The sequence below is a fragment of the Punica granatum genome, chromosome 3 (genome assembly GCF_007655135.1).
Source record: "Punica granatum isolate Tunisia-2019 chromosome 3, ASM765513v2, whole genome shotgun sequence".
Classification (NCBI taxonomy): domain Eukaryota; kingdom Viridiplantae; phylum Streptophyta; class Magnoliopsida; order Myrtales; family Lythraceae; genus Punica; species Punica granatum.
In genome coordinates, this window is record NC_045129.1 from 9,681,312 (window position 1) to 9,695,980 (window position 14,669).

The 14,669-nt window shown below is 36.6% G+C and overlaps 1 protein-coding gene across 1 annotated transcript; it reads right to left on the reverse strand.

The window, feature by feature from the left end:
* Window positions 1-665: 665 nt before the first annotated feature.
* On the reverse strand, window positions 666-2,105 carry LOC116200357 (UDP-glycosyltransferase 84B2-like). The gene has a single exon (XM_031531209.1). The coding sequence runs from the start codon at window positions 2,103-2,105 to the stop codon at window positions 666-668; it is 1,440 nt and encodes a 479-aa protein (XP_031387069.1).
* Window positions 2,106-14,669: the final 12,564 nt, after the last annotated feature.

The window sequence follows — 14,669 nt, forward strand, 5'->3', positions numbered from 1 at the left end:
TGAAAATAAGTAGTTAAAGTATTAAAATTCTCTATCAAAAGAAAAAGGAAGTATTAAAATTACTATTTCATTGTTCAATTTCCTCTCAAATTAAGGGCTTGTATTTTTTATTTTTATATTTTATAATGAGCATTTTAGGGAGAAAGAAAGTTACACCAACTACTTTCCTTCTCTCTTTTAATGATATAGATATAGAGATATATATACATATATATAATAAAAATATTATCACCGCATTTTTTTAATTATAAACATGGTCTAAGGTCTAAAATGGGATAAGTATAGGATAGGACTATATAGGAGTGCGAGGAGTCCGACTAATGCGAATTGAATATATCTCATGATCACTAGTGGAAAGCGATGCCACTGTTCATAACCCCTTTCTTGTTTGAAGTTCCTTTTTAATTGAGGGAATTAGGGAATTAATCCCGTTATTTCTTGTATGACATAGTAAAATTATTACCCTAAAATATTTCACCTAAAAAATTTATACCCAAAACAAGTTAGTATAGTAGAAAAACTTATACAAAGAAACCACACGTTTATTCCAATTTCCGAAATCTTAATAACATTCATTGAAAATATCCTCTACGTTGCCTGTCACCTTAACATCTGATCATCATCATATGTTCTAGCATTACCCAACCAGAAAATAGATCAAAATTCTACATTTTGCCTGTAATCTCATTGATAAAATCATCAATGTTTTTATCAGAAGACCCGCAATCTCTTAAAGCTCTTCGTGCTGCCTCCCTCAGCTGCATTGCTCTTTTCCTCATCTCCAATGCCCTCGGCCCTTCCATGACCTCCTTTATACAATCCTCCACCCCTCTTGCACTGATCGCATCCTCCAAAACGTTTCCCAATGTGACTCCAATCTTATGCACGTCGACCAAGAGCTTTGCATTCGTGGGCTGGTCCGACCACTTCGGGGTGGCGATGACGGGGACTCCTCCCGATACTGTCTCAATAGCAGAGTTCCATCCGCAGTGCGTCACAAAACAGGCTATTGCGGGGTGGGTAAGCACCAACTCCTGAGGACTCCACATCACTACGAGCCCCCGCCCCATTGTCTCCTCCATGAACTTGTGCAGTGGCTCTCCTTCGATGGCCGCCTTCATGAAGGCCATCTCCGGTGGCGGCACCACCCAAAGGAATGGCCTATTGCTATTCTTCAACCCCATTGCTATGTTCTCGACTAGGCTCTGTGATAAAATTAACATGCTCCCAAAAGAGACATAAATGACCGAGTTTGGGGTTTGTTGGTCAAGCCATTTCATGCATGAACTTTCGACATTCGACGTGTCGAGTCCACCACTAATATTATTAGCTTCCTCCACTTCTTGCCCTAGCATTGCCGGCGACACCAATGGACCAACCGATCGAAGCGAAGACCGCAAATCTATCGGCAATAACTGCGCCTTATCCTCGAGCTCATCGTAGGAATTCCCCAAAACCCATTTCACTTTCTTCAAACTTCGGGTAAAATCCAAAACTAACTTTTTCAAGAAAGGAGGACTGGACGGCAAAATGAAAGAAGGAAGATCTTTCACTGCCAACGGAGACATCTGGGGCAATCGGATGATCGCATTTGGGTCCTTTTCCATGTCGATGAAATGATGAGGATTTGTGCAGTAATGGTAGTAGATGGAAAGCACCCCCCAGGCCTGTATCCAGAGCACCGCACACGGTATACCGTGATCGCTCGCGATTTCTGCTACCCATGGCAAGAAGGGGTTGTACACGACACAAGAAAACCTCATGCCCTTGGCGTGGAGTTCAGCTAGGAGGTCCGATAAGTTCTTGGACCCAACATTGTAGAGGGACTCGAAGAATACTTCTCCATGCTTATCCCGTTCGAACTCGGGGCTCAAACCGTCAGAGAAGAACTCGACGTTGATTGGTGCAGTAGTGGAGCTGAGCGACCCATCGGAGGCAAGGGTCTTGTTCCTCGGCATGCGACGACAGTCCATCTCGGTGGTGGCTAGGGTTACATTGACACCTTTGCGGGTGAGGCGGCGGGCGAACTTCAGCATAGGATTCAGGTGGCCTAGTAAGGCAATGGTAATAAGCATTACATGAATGTTTTCAGGAGCAACCGGCATTTGTTCTTTCATGGACGCGTTGATTGTGGTGAGGGTAGAAAGAGCTAATTGTAATTAGGCTTCCTACGGTGGATATCTGGGGTTAATGTTCATGCATAATTTATATACATTACAGATGTATATATGTGTCATTATTAGAATATATTACGGGATCCCGTAATATATTCCAATAGTCATATGGTAAGATTCTATGAGATAAGATCGACAAAGCCAATAGGTAATAAATTGGGATATTGTCTAAGCCTACATGGTAATAAATTCAATTTCAATTTTAAAGTGATTAATGTCTTTCCATAAGGAAAATTGACATTCGAGAAGGGTGCAATGTGCAATAGGTAACTTGTTGGAGGGAAAATTATAGTTTTGGTCGTTTGAGTACTTTTCTATTTCCATCCACTTTCTAATTTTTTTTTCTATTTCTATCCCTTACCTTTGGACATATTTCTATTTTAGTCTTCCGTTACTAACACCGTTTAATTGTAGGTTGAAGCCACATCAGCCGCCATATATGGTAACCATTCCACGTCATTAATTAGGTTCTGCCTCTGTGGGAAAAATTAAAAAACTCCGGCCCAAATATCAACCAACGATTCATTTTCTTTTTCTTCTTCAGCTCCCATATTGAATTTTCTTCATAGTTGAGAATTCAAATTCCCTTCGATTCCCCCAAACACACTGGGAGCCACATAAGCTGAACTCAAATTGTGACCAGCTTAGGAAAGAGGAAGAATGGGTAAAGCTTTAGTGATCTTGAGAACGACACTAATAAAGCTTTCATTTTTAGGAGATCCTTGATTTGTGGGAGATATCTCAGTTAGGTTCTCTTCTTTCTACTTGCACTCTGAATCAATTAATACAAGGAATCATTTTCTGTGGCATTATAATTTGAATCAGAGTTGAGTTTGAGAGAGTAAGAGAGGGATGGCTAGTGAAGAGGGACATGAAAAAGTGGGAAATGGGTAAGAAAAACTTGAAAGGAAATGTTGGTAAATCTAATGTAGGCGCTTTGTTCCTTACTCGAGTTCTGTTCATGTGGAAGCGTAATAAGAAAAAGAAGATGACTTGTCGGTGGTATCTGGACTGGAGTTGCCAAGCTCAAGAAGGCTTTTTACTTATTTTTTTTCTTTTTCTTGTCCCATAAATCAAGAAGTCAATTGATTTTCAATTTATAATCTATTGGCTTTTTAAAAAAAATTCATGATATGAAATATGTATGGCATATAATGGCTGACGTGGCTCCAACTGAACAAAATTTAACAGTATGAGTAACTGAAGGACTAAAACAGAAAAGTGTATGGAGGTAAAAAATGAGAAAAAAATAGAAAAGTACTCAAAGGTAGAGGACCAAAACTATACTTTTCCCCTTGTCGGAAGAGCAACAAAAATTATCGTAAACGTTTTTTGATAGTAAAAATTACTGTAAACTAGCCTATGAGCATTGCACGGGTGACTCCTTTAATTGTGACATATGTCCTTTATATATCCGTGTATAATAAAATAGAAAATCTAATAACTACTATAGAGGCACGGATGATCTCATAGTGAGTATCGAACTTGTAACTTCTGATTGACAGGTAAGATCATGTGCCACCTTCCTCTTTCTCCTGACTACGTTTGTTTTCAATTACAATATAGGCTTATGAGTTTAGTACCGTGAAATAAATCCTAATAGCTAATGAAGTGGCACAGATAATTTCATCAAATATCGAATTTGGAACCTCTAAATTATTAAGCGAGAGCGTGCCGCACTACGCTGGACCCTCTTTAATAAACTACCTTTTTTTCGGTTATAATAACTACCTTAGTTTTAAGTCAATGTTATATATGCTTGTAATCAAAATTTCCAAAAATTACCTTAGACAGATTGACTTTCTTTAACTATATTAAACTTATTTGTATATTCGATATCCTTGTACATATACTTTATCCTCTTCTCCGATATTTTCCAAGCTCCACAAATTTTCAATTGGAGAAGGCAATGGAGTAAATTCACGTTGATGGTCTCAATGATGATTTCATTAACGATACTGAACTGCTTGAAGGTGATGCGGTGAATGATGATACTTACTTTTGACTCCAGGTAAAGTGGTCCGAACTCAGTAAAGCCATTTAATGGGATGGAGTTTCAATCCCTACAGGAGTCCTAGAAGAGTTACAATAACGACTCAAAATTTATGGTTTGGTGCAAGGAAAAATAAATTCATAAATCAAGGACAACGAACAAGGATATCAGTGTTCTGGGAGCGAGTTTGTTCTAAAGAAGAATACATGCTTCAAAAGCATTTGAGAATGGACGTAGTGATATACAATGTCACCGGATGAGACAAGAGAATGATGTGCAACGATGCTAATGATTTCCCTAATATATGGAAGACAGGTGGTCACTAAGTATAAGAACATAATAATACTTTGAAGAGTTAAATGCACTTTACTCCCGATTTATGAGGTGAGTTTGAGTTTGTTCTCCAATTTTTAAATTTTTGTAGAGTACCTTAGACCTTACCAGAAAATAAGCAATGTGCCATCTCAATCAAATTCCAACCAAAATTCCGGTCAAAAGAGAAAGAAAGTGTGTTGTTTTATGAATTAAATCCACTTATGAATGTTTAATGTTTTGTTATTCCCTCTAATTAAACAAATAAAATTATTTGAGAATCTCAATTCTCATCATTCAAATTCCCTCCTTTTTTCAATTTTATTTTCTTTAATTTCATTCTAGCGAACCAAATGTCACATAATTCTTGCTTTTATCTTATTCCCAGCAAAGTATTGAGACAACCACCTGCTCTTGAACGTAAAAAATTTCGAGTATAATGTGGTAGTATATTGACGTGGCCCAGACGGACGGGGACATAAAAAGCATGCTATGGCAGGTCAACACGAGAGAGACCTTTCTTTGGGTAACCGGACGACCACATGGGCTACCGCCCCTTAGGACGGGCGACCATGACCAAAGATGGAGGATACGGCCCCAAAACAAGCGCTGCCTTCGATCTTGACAACGTTCTGTTAAGTACAACTTCGACCATACACCCAATCTGTCACGTCAACCCCGACACACTTTAGGAGCCGGGGAAAACGCACGTCCCATGCTAAACCCCCGCTTGTGACCAAAATGTTAACCTCTTACTCCAACCGACCTCCATACACCAAAAATCCCTAGAAGATATATCTCGAGCATGGTATCTAGGAAATGCGTCGAGGTTACCATACCGTTGCGCCGAGGTTAACATCCCAATTCGCGCCGCCAGCGCATTTATTTCCCAATAAGCCTTCTTATAGCACTCCAACAAGTTTTGCACGTTATTTCTAGGTTTCCGTCCCCTTAAATTGAGGATGCAATGTATCTGTATGGAATACCCAAGGAAAGGTCCCCATGGGACACAGATTTGGTCCGATGGAGTAGACATGAGAGGTCGAGGAATGTAGCGTTATAATACATGTATATATATTCTCTCGGAGATATCACGCGATTACTCAAATAATCGAACAATGCGGTTAGATAATTATATGTATATGTATGTATAAAGTTGAATACAATTTAATATATACTGGAATAAATGTATATATACAAATATGTTTAATATAGTAAATTAAGAAAATATAGTTATATTTGTAATACAAGTCACGTGCATCGGATGAACCAAAAACCTAATGATTATATAAGATTGTAATGACTATCTAAAAAAAATAAATCAATCGTGATTGATTAAATATACATATGAGTTGTAATTAAAAAATATATCTTGAATATCAAAAAACCAGACAATTGTCATGGACTTTGCCAGGCCCATCTAGAAAGCCTTGTAGTTTAGGGGCTTCTTCAGTTGCATGGGCCACTTCTTCCCCCTTTTCTGCTCTTATAAGCCCAACAGCCCAGCTCATCTTCTCCCACTTGCATAGGCCCAAATAAGCTCCTTTTGGGGTGGGCCCATTTCAGATTGATCTTTTGATTTTTGAGTATTTTCATAATCAATTTCTTTCCCATTTATGAATTTATTTATATTTATTTATGCTGCAGAGAAGCCCACGGTTGTAGAAGGGGATGGGTAGGACAAGGGCATATAAAGGGACATGAAGAGTCCTACTGGCTAGAATAACCGAAAATCTCTTAATCTCGTGTCAAAAGCAGTGTCACTACACCAAACCAACGTAATTTATCTATAATTGATTATGCCAATGAGAAGAATCGAACGGTTCACGGAGTTGAATGTCGATCCAACGAATTAATAAAATTTGCAGAACTGAGAAATTTCATGGAAGAAGTGCTACCAACTAATATTAGGCGAAGTTGATCAAATGGGAAGTCAAACATAAAGGTGGTCTTCAGTCGCCTGCGAAGCCATGGAATTAACCTCCAATTTTCTGTCAACATCTCACTCTGTAGACCTTCAATTCAAACCTAAAGACTGGATCCCCAACTCCCCGTCTCTCAAATTCTTTCGTCTTGGCCTTATGGTTTTTGTCTTTGCTAGACCAATGAACTAATCACCACATTCCCCGTTCCTTCGTTTTGGATAGATATCAAGAAACAAACACCCACATAGAAATGAGCCTCTGTCCAAAGCAATTTGATGGTGTTTGAATCTCTATAAAGTTGAATATTCCATTCTCATTGCTATTATGGGGACGTGCATATTATATCTTGTAAAGATAAGATGATCAGAAGAAATTCCTGTTCGGATGAAACACAAAGCGTGTATCTGTATACACGGGGGGGTTATTGTAAGTGGGATCGCAAAAAGAATGTGGCATACCAATCGGCGTGGCATAATTGGTTGTATACATGTGATCCACGGTTGAGGTTTTTAAGCTATTATTGATTGAAATATCCAGGTAAAATTGATAGTCCATTCAAAGTTTGCAAAAGGGTTAACAAGACCGTAAAGGTGCGTATATATAATAACAGTGTGTATGAGCCCATGAGGCGAGAAAATACGTGGATATATATATATAAATATATGGAAAGAGAGTTGAATGGAGAAACATATTAGGAGAGTTTTACTCCTTAATGAACCGATCCGATTTAATTGGATTAGTTAAGATCTATTGAACCTCCGATATTAGGGTGCACACAAAAAAAAAAAGAGTTGTGAAATCTTTCTAATTTTTTTGTATTAATTAATTGTACTCATTATCTTACGGTTTAATTGTATTATTTAATTGTACTCATTATCTTACGTTTCTCTTGAATAGAATATGAATTTCCACAATCGAAAGTCATTGTGTTTGGAAAATTTTATACCCTCGTGTGTGAAAAAACACAACACAAAGTCCAAACAAAACTCACCTCTCGGCACCTTCCTTTCCCATATACTCTATATATAGCCCACTAAATCAGGTGCAATTGGCACAAAACCAAAACCTTTGAAAATCTCTTCATCACACCACTCCCCCTTTCATTGAATTCTCTTCCTTCTTTCTATCTGTAAGGGAAAGATGAAGGCTCATCAATCGGCTAAAATCCTAATCTTTCTGATCTTCCTAGTGATATTGAGCTCCATGATCTTCTCTGCTATCGAGGCTCGACCCTTCGATGGTAAGCCACACCGCATCTGCGAGTATGACAATGGAGGGAGCGCGATGGGTGATGGAGGAGTCTTCCAATGGCTCTTTATTGGATCTATCAAGCAATCAGGGCCAAGCCCTGGTGAAGGGCACGCTATCATCACGGGCACAAACCACTGACTTACAATGATCCAATCGATTATTAATTATACCATACAGACACACAGTTTTAAAGCGTCTTCAGCGACTCGCTAAATTAAGATAGCATGTTTTCTTGGTAAAATACACGAATAATTTTTATCCTTACATCAATAGATACCATTCTGAAAGATATATGTATCAGTGTCAATTGGAATCATAAGATTTTTTTATTGTTCACTTGGGAGAAGTTCTGCTATATTTTTCGGGTACGAGTGATTGCAGTATCTCATTGCAACCATATCGAAGGATGTTTGTGTCTATCATTCCAATATTCCTTTTGTATTTATGTATTTTTTTCCCGTAATATACTCAGCTTTAGAATAATAATAATAATAATAATAATAATTCTAATTGTCTTGTTGATGCTCTTTTACTTTCTTCTGTTTGTCTTTTTCCATGGACTCCAAGTGGTATCTAAAAGCCTAACGGGCGACTAATTCAGGCTCGAGTCAAGTCGATCCACTGAGGGGTGTTGTTTAATTTCCTTTTCATTTAACCAAATTGATTTCTTTTTATGAAATATATTTTATGCAATGGAATTATAGTGTAATATGAATTTAATTAGAACAAGTAAATATATCAACCAGTGCCAAAGATCAATTCTCTGGTTTTGATTTTTGGGTAATCAATCCCTCAAGTTTCCAATTGTTACAATTCTCACTAAAGCATGAAGTATCGCAATAAAAGTATTGCAATTCTCCGGTGGTTCTTGCGGCCTAGATCGCACCCAAGAGAAGCCCTATTGGGGCCATCAAATCTTCCAAAACGACCTTCACGACCTTGTTATCAAGGCAAACAAAGGCCGCAGTCCAGACCAAGGCCTCTAGCAAAGAATTCAAATTTAAGGTGAGAATTGTGAAGATGGAAACAATTGAGGACCAATATGAAAATTAAAAATTAGGATTCACATCAGTACCCAAATCCAAAGATAGTCAATATATCCCAACTAATGTTATACTAGAAGTCGGTCCACTAATAGATATAACTCTCACATTCTTAGATTTTCTTTTCTTCTTTAAATATCTCATCCTTCTATTCTTTCTCTTATTTTTTTTAATCTCTTACCCGAGGAATTATCTTATCGGAATCCTACCTATCAAAAAAATCTTATTAGTATCCTTTTAATAAGAAAAAGAGAGAGTAGGAAACGATGAGATAGGGTGCAAAAGAGATACGATCATACAAAAATAAATAGTTATCTTCTAATTATTATCGACTTTGTGTTATCTCATCTTTTATCAAATATTTGCTAATTAATTAATGGTTTTGATGTAGCATGAGTATCATCACAATTTCACCTTTACCAAGAACACTCAAATTATGCACATATATCATTCTAGATAGTATTTTACCAACCTATCATAAAAATATATGTACAACTTTTATTTTTTATTTTCAAAACTAATCCTTTTCAATTATCTTCTCATTAATATTCTACGGGTAACTTAGTTATTGAAAACTTTATATAAAATAGTCAATTAATTCCAATGTTCTGTTCAAGTAACTTAAGTATTTAAATTGTAACTCCTTCAAAATTGAATATTTTGTTTATATATGTTTCGATTAGTAGGATTTCATAGCTCATACACTTATAATGCATGGCTTAATTATGAAATAAAGTCAACATATCAAGAAGATAATTTAACAACACAAATATGATCCCATAATCATGATAAAGGTGTAGCAATAACATTGTTGTTTAGTATTAAATAAATATTTTTTTGGACAAGCATTAAATAAATAATTAAGTTTATTCATATAGTTTAGCAGTTTATAATTTATTCAAATTCATATTCAAATAATAAATTAAAAAGGGTCCGTGCATATATTTTCTTCCCATTGTAATCTGTGTAATAATCTTTGTATACTATGCATAGGTTAGCCTCAGTTTAGCTGTAGATATTCGTTTGCCTACTTTAGAACACCTTTCTTTTTTAGCTTCATATCATAGATGTATACATACCGTATGAATGAACGAATGAAGCAAGCTTATGCCCTAATCTCAGTCTTGACATGCCCCCTGTCCCCCTTCTTTATTGTTCTTTTTTTCCCTTTCAAATGGTTGTAAATTTGTTAATTTTCCTAGTAACATAGAAAAGGTCGTATATGATGTCGCTTAAATATGTAATTTAATTAAATTACATGAAATAAATGAACAATAGTTAAAAGTAGATGGTTTTCTTTTCTCAAATGGAGCAGGGGGTTAGAGCAGGAGTGGTCATTAACTATTTGAATTAGCAAAGTAACTTAAATTAAGGTCTCATAGTAATTGAAGTTTCATGTAATAATGGTCTTTTAGAGAACTGAAAGTAAGATTAAATAAGATTTTAGATTTCTATGTTAGAACAGATGATATATTTGATTTGATGAAACAAAATATAAAATCTATATTAAGTGGTAGAGAATGTGAATTCATCATGTTTTTATTGATTGAAAATGAGCTGAGAGGAAAAACCTTTTTTTCCCCCAATATAGAGCATATATAAATTAAAATATTATGCATAAATCAATATATATTATAAATAAATTCAGATATTATATATACATTTATATGTGTTTATATAAATATCATATAAAATTGATACTATTATTCAAAATCGGTCTTATACTGTCTCGAAAAGATAAATAGTTTTTCATATATAAAATTATTATATATAAATCATGCTAAGAAATGATTATTAGACATTTAGCTTAATAATTTAGCACTAATCTTTCGTACTGTATGAGTGATAAAAAGTACAATGTCCTTCACTATACAATGTAAATTAATTTTCTAATTCTGTTCCTATAATTTATATATATAAATTTTAGTTTAAAAATAACGAAAAAAAGGGACTCAAGCCCCTAACCCTTGAGAGTAGGCTGAGAAAGAGGAAGAGAGTGAGAGCACTGTGGCCTTGTCGGGGCCATGACCACATTTGCAATGTCTTCGGGGATGGCAGAAGCAACCACCGACCTTACATGTGGAAGTGGTCACCACTCCTTACCTCTGCTTCTCCCTCCTATCATGACTCGTGAATTTATTTCTTTTTTTTTTCGTTTATCTTTTTCTTATATATAACTTTTCTAAATTTTCACTTTTTAGAATTACTTTATTTAAAATAAAATTAGAAGGAAAAAGGATTGTCGAAGGCCTTATTAAACATTTTGCAAAACTTTATGACCTTATTCTTAAAATGCTAAATATTATGAGCCTAAAGAGCAAAATGGTGAAAGGTTGCAGCTCAATTTGCTACTTTCCACTTAACAAAATGAAGGACTACATTCTAAAACAAGAACTAACTCAAAATCATTAGAAAACGTGCATTCCTACGACGTCTCGTAATCCTTCTCCCCCGTCCTGATTGGGGGGACAAATATCTATGAAACATGAATATGTTGAATTTATTGTTTGAAACTAATTCCGTTGAATAGGGTATTTACTCTATCATGAGCGGTGGACAAATATATTGAATGTCGGTTTGCATGTATTCCACGTGTAACTAGCTAATAAGTCTCCCATGCACCGCCAGAAGTTGGAAGATATGATGATGTGCTCCCTGTCTACAAATAAAGTCCAAGGACTTCTGTGGCCAAACGACAAAAGCAACTCAATATTTGCTGTGGGGGGAGTCATATTTTATGGCTTCACAGTTGAGCCCACTTAATAGCTCGTATTCAATGGGGTCACGTGCATTTATATTTAAAATATTGAATGCAAGGTTGTCAGAATCGCGATTCTATCTAAGATCGGTTGAGAATCGTAAAATCGTGAATCGTAAGATTCTACCTGTAATTAAAAAAATAACATATATATGTGTAATATATTTTCATGAGTAAAAAAATCAATTCTTGTTCATTCAAATAAAGACCATAATTAAAGGAGAACTAATGTCATTAAACTCTGCTAGCATCCATCTTGTACAATCCTCAAGTTTGATAAAGATAAGGAAAGAACGGATTCCAGTAATTACAAAAAACAATTAAAGATATCCCTCTTCTTAGATGATCAGGAACAAAGCTTGTGTCAAATACTGGAAGTTCGGCAATTAACAACCATTTTCAGTAAAAGCGTTATTGAACTTGAACACCTTGGAAAGTAAAAGACCAATTTTGCTCTATATAGGATAATCATCACTTAGAGGACCAAATTGCTACCATTTTCTTCTGGAAAAACAAGCACAGTGAGCATGAGTAGGGAGGTCTAGGTGTTAAGTTAGACATCGTGATCGAGGGAGATCGGACCATATTAAAGAGTTATGTCAGTTATTGTTATGTGACTAGAATCTTTCCAAAGATGAATAGTCGAAGAGAATGGGACATGAAGACAAGCAGAAAACACCCAAAAGTATTTTTAGTCACAGTACATCTATGAATTTGGGCAGGCTCATAGCAATCAACATTCTTTTGTGTTTTGTGACTCCACCAAGGCCCTTCTTTCCACTAAAGAGTCGATCAAAATTTTGAAGTGAAATAGAAAAGCAAAGGCAGCGGAGGTTGCGGAGCTCCTAATTTGAATGAACACGAGTTTGAGAAATCGAATCCTCATCGATATATCACAATCAATGATGTTGGGAAGTGTAGGGAAGGGAGATTAGAGCTCAGAATCGGAGACCATACCTGCCCTGCCCCCGGTCGAAGCTCGGAGTAGCCGAGAAAGTAACCGCAACTCTACCACCTAGAGAAGGTGGATGGAAAACTAGAAGCTCAGACAAGCTAGCTTGTCGAAAGAAGCAGGTGGTGGACCGTCAATCGAAGCTCGTAGAAGCAAGCAGGTGGATGGAAGATTTCGTCGAAGACTCAAAGATTTAGGGGCAATGGTCGAAGGCTCCAAGGTCGGACTGGAAGGAGGGGAGAAATTAGGGTTCATCCGACTGGAAAGAAGGAAGAAAGGGCGGGCAAGAGAGGGCTTCGGGTCTGGGCTTCAGCCCGCTTCAGGGCCCGAGCTTGGGCCGAATTGGGCTTGAATGTAGAATCGCAGAATCGGGCCGATTCTGCGGTTCTACGACTCAGCGCGCGATTCGGTCACGATTCCACAATCCCGACTCACCTCGTAGAATTAGAATCGGTGACCCCCCTTGAATCGTAGAATCGTACGATTATACGATTCGAATCGCGATTCTGACAACCATGATTGCATGAGTGGCACCATATTTATATATTGCTTTTAATCAAATCAGGAATTATTAGTGAGACCGTTATACATTTAGTCGGTTTATGTAAAACTTTCAGGATTTTTTCCCCAGATATAGAACGTCGATGGTAAAGCTTTTCAATAACAACTTTATTTTGATTTCTTAAATACATATACTTTCAACATCTTATATATTTTCATCACTTATTATAGTACTGTCTTCGCGGACGAAAAAATATGAAAACAGAAAAAAAGACCAAAATTAATAAAAGTGGAAAATTTCTCGCAGAAAAAAAAAGACGTAATATAGTCGCACTGAAACGCACTTTTTTTATCATCTTATAAAATTGAGAATTAAGAATTTAATTTTTTTTTCTTGGGTCAGTAAGAATTTGATTTTCGCCAATGAAATTATGATCTATCTCTATTTTTCTATAATTTTACTATACCCATCCATCTCTTTCAAAATCCAGGGGAAAAAAAAACTCCCCGTGCCTATTGTAGCTGTTGCCTTTGCACAGCTTAACTACTTCTAGGATATCACAGATGCAAAAATAAAATCTAATAACCTATACATATAATGTAAAAGCACGCTACATGTGATATATTAAGAATTTGACTTTTGTCGATGAGATTTTGGTGTTTTTTTATTTTTCTATTTTCTTTTTCTTTTTACTATACTCATCGATAGAAGAATAGGAATTGAACGACAGAGGGAGAGTGAATGAATATTTCCTTGATTTGTTATCTGGTAATTACATCTCAATGAACATATATACAGTAATGACTAAGCAATGGAAAGAAATCATAAAGGATAGTACATATTCTATAATAATGCCTTTCACGTGCTTTCCTTGATTAGGCTCGATGTCAAAAGATTAGGATGAATGGAGACCGGATTCTCTTCCTGATCCTCCTGATTATTAGCTCGGTTTTCTTCACTATCCATGGCTGAATCATCTGCTGCAATTATTTCCTTAATATCATCTATCTCCGTTATAATCGGGCGGGGGGTGGTGGGGTGGTGGGGTGGGGGGTGTCCATGTGAAGATATTACATTGGGCCGACAGATCAAAACCGCAATGGAATTTTCAGAGTGTGGGCGTGCACCAAATCACCACTGTGGTCTTAGTTATAGTGGGAATTTCTTCTTTATAAGTCCAACAAATTCAAAAGCTAAGTAAGAATCTTCAAGATCTTGTTAACATGCACATTTAATTCCATGTTCCCTTCATGTACGGGAAAAGAGAAAGCTATATAGCACGTAGCAATGTTTGAAACGTCTGTGACTCCTCATTGTCCTCAAATTTCCACCATTATATGCCAGGAAATCATTCCACCAGTATTGTCATAATTGGAAGCTTCAAACTTGGAAATTATGCTCTCGTTCCTATCATGCCATCTATTCTTGGAAATTGATGTTGGAAGATGGCGGAGCAAGTAAATATGGAAAAGGCCGGTTAGAATTCTCTGGTTTGGTGATGACTGGAAAATTGGCCTCACCGTATTGACGGTGAGAGCTTGGAGTGTCGAGGTTGTTCATACAAAATTAGTGGGGAATTCTCTTTCATTACATTAGGCGTTGGACCTCCTTTATGACAAAAAAAAATGGTGTGGTGTGAGGGCGCATACGCCCGTGGGCGCGCATACACATAACCTGGGATTTTATTTATATTAAATTTCCATTTAACTTATACGGACTCACACTCATTTCCACTTAAAATCTCAAGCTGATAAGTGAA